The 12,682-nt window shown below is 40.0% G+C and overlaps 1 protein-coding gene across 8 annotated transcripts in view; it reads left to right on the top strand.

Moving 5' to 3' along the window:
• The first annotated feature begins 307 nt into the window (after positions 1–307).
• fcho2 (FCH and mu domain containing endocytic adaptor 2) overlaps positions 308–12,682 on the top strand; it is a 48,269-nt gene continuing 35,894 nt past the window's right edge. For 2 of the 8 annotated variants that reach the window (XM_008276179.1, XM_008276177.1), the window contains exons 1-2: positions 310–520; positions 9,696–9,787. In XM_008276179.1, coding sequence (XP_008274401.1) covers positions 488–520; positions 9,696–9,787 — 125 coding nt within the window. In that variant the 5' untranslated portion in view covers positions 310–487. Of the gene's footprint in view, positions 521–9,695; positions 9,788–12,682 lie in introns of all 8 variants that reach the window. The other 6 variants (XM_008276176.1, XM_008276178.1, XM_008276180.1 and 3 more) reach the window with 6 other exon arrangements.

Here is a 12,682-nt window from a genome sequence, read left to right on the forward strand (position 1 = left end):
AGCAGTAGATGCTGTGTTCATAGGTGGTGTCGAATATGCAGTAACGCAACAGTATTTAGTTTTATTGGTATTTTGTGTACATTCATTTTTTGTATTTGTTTTCTCTTTTTAGTAATCTTAAACAACTTCTTCTTGCCTCATTTACCGTTTATGTGCTGCTGCATCATATTCAGTGTACAGGAATTTACGGGGAACACGTAAAGGCAGCATTTCACCCAGAGACGGCCCGTCGTTACCCCGGTGTCTCCAGCCGCCATTGGTAGCGCTGTTTCGTCCACCAAAAGTCTCGATGTACGGGAAGAAACCAGCGGGGAGAGACGCAGTACAGCCGAGCGGAGGTGGAGTCTGAAGGTGGGGAGGGAGAAGAAAGGGGAGAGGAGGAAAACGGGGAAAGGCAGATACAACACAAACGGGGGGAGGACGGTGGATGATTTAAAAGTTGCATTACGACAAACTTAAGAGTTGCGGCGAAGAGGAGTAAAGCAAGATGATAACGCCGTACTTCCTAGAGAATTTCTGGGTAGGTGCTGCTTTTTATTCACGGTGTTTACACCGGTGCTATTCCTCATTATTCTCTTGCTGTGTTGCCTCCCTATCATGTTCATGTCAGCCAGGAATCAAGAAGTATTCTCGTTGCGGAGGTAGTCGGTCGGTTCGCTGGCTGGGTCCCGCTAAAGTAGCGGTGTCCGGTGCTGCTGGACCCACTGGTCAGCAGCCCCGCGGCCATGGCTAATTTTCTTCGCCGAGTATTTTGCCACCCCGGGGTTTGGGCCTCTGTGAAGCCATCTAACTTGAAACCCCAAAGAGTACGCCCCTGCGTCCTTTAATTGGCTGCGCCTGGATTGCTTGGAATGTTTATGGTCAGTTCCAGGAATGCTATTGGACGCTGCTGCTGTCAATCACAACCCTTCGCCGTACGCGTCATTTTCTTCCGTAACAAAGTTTCAGTGAGAGGCCAGATGTTTAACAACTTAGAACAGCTTTAAAAACATTAACAGCTTCATACCGTGCTGGACGTTTAGCTCGTGTTTTGTGTAACTGCTGCTATAGTGCGTGTATTTGCATTACCCTATGCACAGCGCTGTCTGTGTGCTGCCCAAAGGTCGTTTCCCCTCCGATCATAATTTGACGTGGCTGTGTCAAAGCAGGTGGAAAAGTAAAAACCTGTCTTCGTTCCTGATTCACCCTTTACCGATTTTCGTAAAGCCACAAAAACTGTCATTAAAAGTATAAACAGCTCAGTCATAGCTTCCCTATTAAAGCTAATGTTATCAGCTAAGGCCGTATATTGCACTGTGGCCATTAGTATGGCTCTGTTTTAGGTGTTTAGTCTGATATTGACCCAAATCTGAACTGTTGCTATAAATGTTGAAAACTCTCTGTTCTTCACTTTTACACCATGGGGTTGTGAACTATGTGAACCGTGACTGAGTATGTAAGATATTTGCTAATAAATGTGTTATTACATTGTCAAGTTTAAGTGATCAGACTATTAGATTGGAGTTTAAGGGACTGTAGGGCTCTGATTCAGTTCAAGTCACTGTTACTTAAAATGCAACAGCTGATGAGCCAAAGTGCTTTCCAGTAGAGTAATAAGATTGGTGTTGTGAATTTACAGCTTAAATATTACGGTATACTCTACAGTGTCTACACATGAAAAACCCAACAAATCCTGTCAAAACACACATTTTTTTACGTACTGAACAGTTCTAGTATTGCTATGTTTGAACAGAAGTTTACACATGTCTGTTTTGTGGGCTGTTGCAGTGCAGTCATGTCTTCCCAAAGGTGGGAAATAACTGCCCTAGTTTTTAGCCTCACTTGACCTCAGCTCCAGGTGCTGCAGCCTGTATGGGATCTACTGCTTTCAAAGCTGATACAATGATTGTTTATCGAAAACTACATAAAGCTAAGCACTTTCAGTAACTGGAAAGTCCAGAGCTCTTACCCAGTAAAGCTTTTTTTTTGAAGAAGAAGAAGACTTCATCATTAACTAAATGGAAAAGAGGAGAGCAGAGACGCTTCTGATTCTTCAATCTGCCCTTTGTGCCCTGCAGTGAGCCACAAGAGAATCCAGTGATGGCAGCGATCAGCTGTGTGTTTAACATGCAGGACACACACACACACATACTTGGCATTAGGAGATGCATCCATTTCCCTTTGACTTGACTACAAATCATCACCACAAGCAGACACATACTCACACACAAGGCTGTCGGAGCTGAACATTTTTCAGATCTATTTTGATTTTGCAAAGCACGCAGGAACTCATGCACAGATTTCTCCCCGTGCGCTTTCACTTGGTGGTGTTTTTAGAGACATTTTCATTGGCTTTTTCCCTTGTCTCTAATCTTGGCTTGACTCTCTGGTGTAGACAATATCTCTGCTCAGCTGAATAAACAAGTTCTTTAGGAATTAGGAGCCAGACATGGTACCGCAATATTGTTTCTCTGTCGGAGTTGCAGCACTTGAGTGGTCACTGGCTGCAACATTTCCGCTCACTAGATTTACTTGCAGGCCTAGTCTTATTTCCCTTTTTTTCTGTGTGTTAAATGTGCTTGACCGGTGAGTTAGTTGTGGTGTATTGATGCATATTTTGTCGCATCAGTGCAGTATGTGTGACGTGCTGAAATGTGTCAGTGGGTTGGTGTAGCTGCAAGTTGGAAAAATCTGATGAGCTAATGTTTAATGTGCAATCTGTTACCCTCCAGTATGTCATGGGAAAATAAGATGGCAGTGTGATAAGCTAACAGTGTTGACACAGCCAGCAGCCTTCTCTCGGCCTTCTCCTCAATGGTGTCTGTATTTTGTGTGTGTGGTCTAATAGGTTTTCACACAGTTTACTCTGCAAGACTCAGTGACACTCCCACAAGTTAAGGATCAGACATGAGAAATGTCACAATAGCATAACAAAGCCCAAAGCAAGAAAAGAGATGGACATTGATGACACACTTCCTTCAGGTTGCCTCCGTTCTTTAGCTCAAATCGCATGCACAAGCTGACATATTGCTTCATATCTTTGACTTTTGAGGAAGGAGTTTTTGCAGTGGGTTGTAAAACCGCAAAAAAACAATAGAACATGTAAACAATCCTAAACTGTTGCCCATAGGTGGAAATATTATTGACAGCATTAGTTTTGGTTTCGCTTTACACTGAAAATATGCTTTTAATGAAGGTTGTTGACATTTGCTTTCACTGCTTGTGTTCCACTGCTCATGAACACGTTAATACACACTGGATTTCAAAGTGGTTAAATGAGTCACAAGCTCTGATAAGCTAACCTGTCCTGGGATGTATCCTGTTGATGTCACATCCCTAACTGTAGGTAGTGGTTTTCTATATTTATGTTTCTACCACAAACAGAGCCCAGCCTGAGTGTGTTGCTGTTGGTCTGATGAGTTGCGATAGCTCAGTGTGCCACTCCCTGACCTCTGTGGTCACATGACTGAGGAAAGACAGACGCTCTTGGGCCCAACTGCCGTCTACCTGCTCTGAGGTCTGCACCAGACCATCCTTTATAGTCTGCATGGAAAGAAGGTGTCTTGTTTAGCTATGTCTTCATTCCTCAGCAGAAGCGTGCAGTCATACTTTTTTCCACTGCTTTCACCTGAACATTCACCCAGAACTGGAAAAGACGTGTCCGCTGAGAGACTCTTAATCCCATGTTTTATTTTCCTTGGATTACTCAGTTGCTTGCGGAAATTAACTGACTATAGCTTCCTAAAACATATTTACCCACCTTTTAATACATTTTACACCATTATGTGATGAATACACATACAGTAGTGACTTTAACAGTCAGGACAAAGTAGATTTTGCTTAGTTTTCCTTAGACTTTAAGAGAAGCAGGTTACAGTAGTTCCACTTTCCAGCCTGCATAATATTATCTGTTTTACTGAACCCTATGTTGGCAATTTTTCTTACACATACTACATTGTTGTTGAACGTGTAATTGCTGTTGTTAAACTGGAAACCATAAAAATCAATGTTGATTACTGAAATATTCTTATCACTGAAGAGATGCGGACAATCTTGTGAGTAAAATAGGTTGGCAGCAGTCTGAAATAATGGGAAGCATTAATTTACTCTTGAGTTGAGTTCATTTTCTTTGGTTGTTAGAAGGAGTAGTATAATACTGAGCTAACCAGGGCTCTTTCCGTGTCCTGGGTTATGTTACTGCCTGTCAGGCAATAAACACTTGATTCCCCACACACAGGATATTGAAACTGGTATTGTACTCCAACAGAAAGAAAGTGAATTCCTGTCCTCCTCTGCCCAGCAGATGTTCTGTGATAAACTGCAGCCCTGTGGTTTTGTTTATCTTTATCTTTAAGGTGGTGTTTCAGATTTAATATGTCAGTTTGTTTTTGTATAGATTTTACTCTGTAATTACATATTGTTCTGTGCAAATGCACCATGAAAAGCGTGCGTGGTATGTTTTGCGTACATGGCTTAGTAACTCAACCATTTGCTGATACTACTGCTTGTGTCTCAGGCTTTGCTCATTGAAATCCCTTATTGACTTAGGAGTCTGTGTGCTGATGAGACAGCCATGTGTTATGCATACCGGATATAATTTCCTCCAGAGCAACAATTAATTATTTGTTAATTTGATTTATTATTGAATAGTCTGCTGGTTGTTTCCTTATTTTCTTATTATCATTAGTCATTTGGTCAAAGTCAGATTTCTGAAACCACACAGCAACAGTTGAACCAAAGTGCTTTTTTATAGAGCAACTAATAGATTAATCGACTTAAAATTGCAGTAATGTGTTCTGTATGTAGCATAGAGCTACAACTTGCGATTATTTTCATTAATGATTAACCTGCCGATTGTTTTAGCAATTCATTTTTTAGTCTGCAAGATGTCAGAAAATTATGAAAGTGTCCTTTACAGCTTCCCAGTGTGTAAAGTAGTGTTTTCATATTTCTGCTGTTGCAACACTCAAATTGTCAAAGACATATGGGCATTCAGGTTTTATCTTGCAAAACTAAGAAAATGAGCAAATACTGAGAAATTTGATTGGCTAAAACCAGAGAATCAGTCATTTGGTCATTGAAAAGTCCAAAAAGGTTGTCCTAACCATAACTACTTCTTGATTAAAACAATGTTATTATATCTCTAGTAGTCATGCCTTCATAACGTGGGGTCTGTTGGTTATCACCCTGGCAGATTATGGGATCCAGTGTTCAGCTTTTTTCTGATTATCTGTATTGTTACTTTTAGAGCTGATTTCCAAAGAAATAGACAAATTTAAATTTGCGCTACTTTGACTCTGATGCAGCCACCTCTCTTGATCTCTAGTTAGCAATGTCCCACTCACAGCACTCTGAGTCATTACATATCACAAGTAAAAGTTCTCTTTTTATCATATATTTGTAAAAGTTTATGTTGTTCCAAACTGACAGATGACACCAAGATTAGTTTTGTTTTTCCTGCACATGCATGTCAGTTGCAACTTTTGATTATCAGTCTCTGTATTCAGTATCTGTGTCAGTCCACCCGTAAAGAATGACTGTCTTGACGTGTTTATATCGCCAACAAGGTGTGAACAGGAATTAAGAGGTTAAATTGTGTTCAGGACAGATATCGCAGAATCAAGAGTCGTAGCTATTTCACTAGTGGTAAGCTTTTGTTTGCATAATATTTCTAACTTCAGGTAAGAGTTTCATGAACCTTCTGTATTTCTAAATCACTGTGCGAGGACATGAGCTCTGTTTTAATGGCCTTTTTTCTGGGTAAAAGAACTGCTTTCACTTTAAAAACCACCATACTGTATAACCTGAAGTTAAAGTTTATTGCTGCATATTAAATTCTGGATTTAATAGAAACTGAGGTTGCTGGCTTTTTTCTTTCAAGGCTCTCCTTCGGTGTGCCTATGAGTGAAACCACTCTTCCCAGCATAAGCAATAGTGCACATTCAACCATGACGTAAGCCGTCTAGTCGCAGAGCTATTACCTACATTTTTTTTTTGTCAGCCTAAAGCATAAAAAGACATGGAGTACTATGTAGTCTGTGCAGTGCAGATGCAGCGCAGCTTGTCACAGCCAGGATTTGAATTCATTTTGAGATCTGTTTTGTATCAGCGGTAATAATGGAGCTGACGCTGTTCACTCCCCCTCTCTTTTTTTTTAAATGAACTCTACCAGTTTGTAGGAAGCTGTCTCAGCTGCAAACTGTTCTGTTGCTTAAACAAACCATGATTGACGTGTCCGAACTTCTCAGCATGTTATCCTCCCTTTGGGGTGGGGCAAAGAGTTAAAAACCACTTCATCTCAGTCCAAGCATAATGAGTACTTTTGAATTTCACAATGTGTGGTTGGAATATTAAACACTCAGTACGAGGGTTTTCATCAATGAGTCTCCAGACGAGGACTTTGAGAAACTGCAGCTCTCTGATATCACTGCTCATGTAGAGATCCTGTAGTCCTAATTCAGACATTCGTAGTTAATTTAAGAAGCACACTTATTTCAGGTTGTTCAGGATGATGTCTTTATGCTCTTGACTACTTCTTTTTTTTTAAGATTCTGTTTTCCACAATCAGCTCCAGTATTGTAACTTGTGAAAAATCAAAAACGCCCTTAGCTGTTTCCTGTGTTTGTTTTTATTTTTCATGTGTATTCATTGATATCACAGCCCACATGAACACAGTTGTTGCACAGAATGGACCTTCTTCCTGTCGCTGTTTGGAGCTGTGTTTTTACTTATTTTCGTCACTTCCCTGTTTTGTAGACTGATTGGCCAATTGTCTTTCTCACTTTGTGTTTCTCATAGTTTCGGGAGTATAGTGTAGGTGTTGTGTGTAGTTAGTGTTACCATCTGTGTGTCACTTGTCCTTCTTGACGTCTAATGCATGCAGTACTTTGCATATCATGCTGTCTGCAAGGTAGCGGCTAATTTTGTACATATGTTAAATCGTTATCTTGCAACAGGAAGCACATCTCAGTGGTCTGCTCACTGAAGCAGAATGTAGGCCAGAGAGCTGTAGCCTAGAGAAGGATGCTTTTCTTTTTATGTCTATTTGCTCTGTAAATATATCTCTATTGGAGCTAGCGTGCAGCATTTTGACACAAACCTCCTGAACTTTCATCTTTGTCCGTGTGGAAAAACAAGGCAGCTGTCATGTTGTGGCCTGCAGACTAAAGTGCTGACAGTGGACCGTTCCAGGAACTAGGAAATATCTGTGATAGTCTGGGGTTGAGGTGAAACAAAGTTGGCTTGCACATTTATACAAGAATGAGGATGAACTGTGGTGAACAGGCGTGTTCTTATCTTGATGTAGGCCCATACTTTAGAATAAGTATGTGTTGCCTTCTTTGTCTTCTTTTGGCCTTATTGTCCAATGAAGTTATCGCTTCTGCCCTCCCACTGATTTATCAGAATCAGTATTCACCATGTGGCCAGATGTTGCACAACAAGCTGTAACGAGTTATCACAATCAGAACCTGTCAGTCATGTTGCCGTTTTTATGGTTTGTTCTGTCAGATCTGCAGTGTTTTCTCATGAGGGTACTTTCTAGCTTCAAGCTATGGTTTGTATGTTTCCGCTCACATTGAAGACAGCCAAATGAGGCTGATGAGGAAGTAAACTGTTTTTTCTCCTTCTCTTTTCAGAAGTGACAAGTAGGCTATAAATTACGCTGTGCCAAGAATAACATGCAGGACTGCAACCAACAGTTGTTTTAGTTCTCTATTGATGTTACGCTTATTTTGTTGATTAATCAAATAGTTGTTGGGTCTAAAAAAAAAAAAAAGTTGGGTCATGGTAAAGAATGTTGAGCAGTGTTTCTCAAAGCCCAAGATGACATCCTCAAATGTCTTGTCCAAAGATATCTAGTGTACTGTCATAGAGGAGCAAAGTTAAGAAGCTGGAACCAAAGCATTTTGGCTTTTATTCTTGAATATTTACTTCAACCCAAATTATCAATTATTGAAGTAGTTGATAATTTTTTATGTAATGAGCAAATGATTAATCGATTACTTGTTTCAGCTTTACGACTATGTTATAAAGGTTTGGAGTGTAGGCCATGTAGTACTGATTGACAGCTACTGAATTAGGGTCAGGACTTAGAACACAACTGTTTTCCAAGCTTCTATTTTATACCCAAACCCAGCCCCATTAGAGTCATTCCAAGTTCCACAGAAATCTATGAATGACATTTCTTCTCTGATTCAGTATTGATTATGCTGCCTATAGTCTATGGGCCAACCTTTTTGTCAGTCCTAGCGTTAGATATTTGGTTTCTCTCTAGTCTCTCTCAGCACAGATATGATGTTTGCCACGGTTCGCCTCACAAAGTAGTATTATCAAAGTCATGTTTTGGCGTAACCTGGCTAAAGTAGGTTAACATGGTTTAACATAAAGAGTCTGTTCCGATGCAGGATGTAATCTGTACTGGATATTTCAGGCCGATTCTGATGTACACCCATCAGCCACAACATTAAAACCTCCATCCTATATTGTGTAATAGCTCTCACACATTGGGCCACAGACACTGGACCTCTGGAGGTGTCTGTGGTGTTTGGCACCAGGATGTTTCTAGCAAATCCAGTGGGTCTTGTATTTTGCGAAGTGGAGCCTCCATGGATCAGGTGTGTTCAAGTGTATCCTGCAGATGCTTGATTGGACTGAGACCTGGTGAGTTTGAAGGCTAAGCCAACACCTTGGGCTCTTCGAGATGTTCCAGAGCAGTTTTTGCAGTGTGGCATTATCCTGCTACGAAAGGTAGATGATGTCTGAGTGCAGTGGCCATCTCGGGTGTGCTTAGTCTGCAGCAATGTTTGGGTGGGTGGTACATGTCAAAGTAACACCCACATGAGTGCCAGGATCCAAGGTTTAACAGCTGATCAGTGTTCTAGATGTTCCCTGTCAGGGGTTTTAATGTTGTGACTCATGTGAAGTTTTGCAAAAATAATATCAAAATATATCAGCCTGTAACGTTTTACAGCCGATAAATCCACTTGTTTGTACTTTTTGTCGGGTAAACAATGTATTGATAAAAAACCCAGTTTGGCATATCTGTTTTGCAATTTTTCATTATTTATTGGCTGACATACGGGAGGTCGCTGATCAACCAAGTGAAAGTTTCTCCATGCACATTTTTATTGGAATATGATACACTGAATGTTTACAATCGCTTTCAAGTTTTATATATTTTGCTTTTTGTCATGTACACCACTGCTGAGTGCTTAGATAGACAAAACAAATCTCATTGTGAGTAGCAGCAGGAAGGCCTTATTCTTACTATTTTTACTATGAAGCAATTATGATTGTTGAACATTTTATGATACCTAAACTCAGCATTTTTCTTTCATATTAATTATTCAGAGGTGCACTTGCATTTTTTAAGCATCAGTGCAACTGGACACCCTGGTTACCCAGTGACATGGTTACAGCAACACAGACAGTTGTTCTGCTATCTCTTTACATTATCGACTCTACCTTTAGATCTGTCTACTGCCGTTTTACACCTTTTTAAAAGTCACTTAACTTAAACATGGCCAAGATGAGTATGGTTGACCAGAGAATGCTGCAAATGCAGCTAGAAGCTATGCAGACGATGAGAACGCTGCTGTTAGACAAAGCCTTCACGGTAATGTATGATCAATAGCTGATGTATTGTTGTTGCTTGATAAACGCGGTGCTTTTCCTGGTGAGTAATCTGCCTGCATTGTTTTGTCTCTGACATGTAGGGGGAAAAAAATAATGGCTTCGATGTGCTCTACCATAACATGAAACATGGCCAAATTTCCACCAAGGAGCTGACAGACTTCATCAGAGAAAGGTAAGACGGTGTCTCTTACTCTTACTCTCTTTCTCTGAAGAGAACAACATGGTTTATGTAACACCTATAACGCGTTACTAATTAACCGGTTATACCGTCTGCACCTTTTTGTCTCCCTGCATGTGGTTTTTCTTGGTAATTAAATGTATTTCCAAGTCAGCACCTGCAGTACCAGTTCCTTGTATTGTCCTTGCAATACCATCCAAATTCTTATCTGGCACTACTAATAATAGCCATCACTACAGGTGTGAACCATATGGGGTTGTTCGAGTGCTGCAACTAACAATTTATTGATCTCTGTGCTGTCTTCAGTTAAATGAATAATGGCAATCAATGAAATGTCAAAGTCTCCCCGATGACTCCTCAGTCTAAAATTCACAACATTCAGTAAACTAAGTCATGTAATAAAAAAGAGCTCTGAAGCTAAAACAACTGAATATTTAGTTGTTTTTTCACTGAAAAAATACTGAAATGATCAATCAGTTAGTTGCTTTAGTTCTAGCACTAACATTAAAACAAGTCTTGCTGTATTTTGTTAACCATTAAAATGAATATATGTTGTGTTAAATGTATATAACTGTAAATATCATGCAAACCTAACGTCTTTGTGACAGCAGCCTAAACCTGAGCCCACCTGTCACCTGGCATTATGTTACACTCCGCCAGCCTCTGCAGCTTGATAATACCATAATAATAGCTTCTTTTCAAATCCTTCCCACCTCCATAAAGATTAGCTTCGCCGTGTGAGAGGTGTACGTTTATAACCTGCCACATGACAGATGGTCGACCACTGGAATTCCACACTGGATTCCACCGTTCACCTAATGTTGAGGAATGCATTCAGACACTTTAACACATCGTGCAGGATTTGTGTTGCTCAGCGAACTGTTTATTGAAGGATGATCGGGAAGTGTTGCTAATAATGAATGATGACATTTCAGTGGGTATTTTACATAAAAATGTTGGCATAATCTCAAAGAAAATCAGCTTCTGTTCTTTACTTTAGCTTTTCAGTTTTCCTTTGATTTATACCCTTACACATGGATTTTTTTTTTTTTAACTTTAGCTCATTTTTTCCATTTATTGGCAGGTGGATGCAAATGAAAACCACCTGTGTTTTAAAAAGAATTTTACAAAAATAGAACTTAAGTTTCCGTTGCTGAATGTCCCTTGTGATAAGCTGGTAAACCATTTGTACGTCTAACCTGCACTGCTTAAACTGTTCAGAATCTTTTGTTGTAATAAATCATCTTTTAGCTTTTCATCGTGTTTAAATATTAACACTCTTCACAGTCTGCAGGCGTGCAGGTGTCTGTTTTACTCAGTGAAATGTACCAATGCATTATTTATGAAGGAGACAGAAGGTCAGGTCGCGATTTGTTTTGTTTTTTTCATACCATAACTGTTTATTTTGCTTACCAGCACATAACACTGACTACTTTGTGCAAGTTCACAAGTTCGACTCTTCGTGGTGATGTTTCATGGTCTGTTTTCTCAAAAATTGCACTGTGGCTCCATCTGGTGGATAGAAATGCACTGTGCACAATGTTCCTAATATATTCCCAGTATTTTAGTAAGTCTGTCACTTATTTCAGGCTGTAAGGTGACTCGGTGGTTAGCACCGTTGCCTCACAGCAAGAAGGCCGCCGGTTCGCGTCCCAGTGAGGACACCCGGGATCTTTCTGCGTGGAGTTTGCATGTTCTCCCTGTGCAGTGTGGGTTCTCTCCGGGTTCTCCGGCTTCCTCTCACACAGTCCAAAAACATGTTGAGGTTAATTGGTGATTCTAAATTGTTCATAGGTGTGAATGTGAGTGTGCTTGGTTGTCTGTCTCTAAGTGTAGCCCTGTGATAGACTGGTGACCTGTCCAGGGTGTCCCCTGCCTTCACCCTGAGTCAGCTGGGATAGACTCCAGCCCCCCCGCGACCCTTTGGAGGATTAAGCGGTGTATAGATAATGGATGTCACTTATTTCCCTGTTGTATTAGAATTTTGCTGCTAAGACAGTATTAACAATCTCTTAAGGGAACACACACAACCAAAAGTCTCCTATAGGTTTAATTTTCTGCACTGAAATATTGCAAAATGCCTATTTACTGCTGTCTCAAGTGGACATTATTCACCAGTAGATGACCCTCTCCAGGTGAAGAAGTGACCTAAAGAAGACCCTTCATTTGACAAAAATAACAGTAACTCAAGACTGGCATTTCAGGTGTCTTTCTTTCTTTCTTTCTTTCTTTCTTTCTTTCTTTCTTTCTTTCTTTCTTTCTTTTTTTCTGGAGTATGTACCACATACTATTGTCGTGGTATACTGTTTTATCTGTTAGTATATCAAATCAACATTCTGTACCATATTGTGTTAACAGTGAATGATATCAAGTAATCTCAGTCAATTGCACTTAACTAACAGACCTTAGAATGTTTCTCTTGGAGCAGCTCCACATTTTTTTTTGGTCCATGCATTGTTGAAGAATTACAAAGTACCCTCAAAAATCTGCCACATTTCATGAACTAGTTTTTTGGTGTGAGTAAACTCCATTCTCAAAACCTGCTTAATATTAGCATGTATTGATTTGGGACACAACTACAGTCTTCTTACAACTACTTCCTCAATAGACTTAGTGTGTTAGTTGTTAATATAGTTCAGCAGTCTGTAAGATTTTTTTTATTTTTATTTTTTAATGATTTTTCTGTCAAATTACTGTTCCCAAGGTTAAGTAAGAACTTTCACCGTCAAGCTAATCTGTGGTCAGCATTTGGATTGACAGTGTTTTGACCACAGATGAGCTTCTTTGACCTCTCATTCATTTACAGTCGACCAACTGTGGTAATGACATTGTTAAGATAAATTAGATTAGACAGAACTTTATTGATCCCTTTGGTAGAGTACCTCAGGG

Source organism: Stegastes partitus, unplaced genomic scaffold (genome assembly GCF_000690725.1).
Source record: "Stegastes partitus isolate 25-593 unplaced genomic scaffold, Stegastes_partitus-1.0.2 Scaffold66, whole genome shotgun sequence".
Taxonomy (NCBI): Eukaryota; Metazoa; Chordata; class Actinopteri; family Pomacentridae; genus Stegastes; species Stegastes partitus.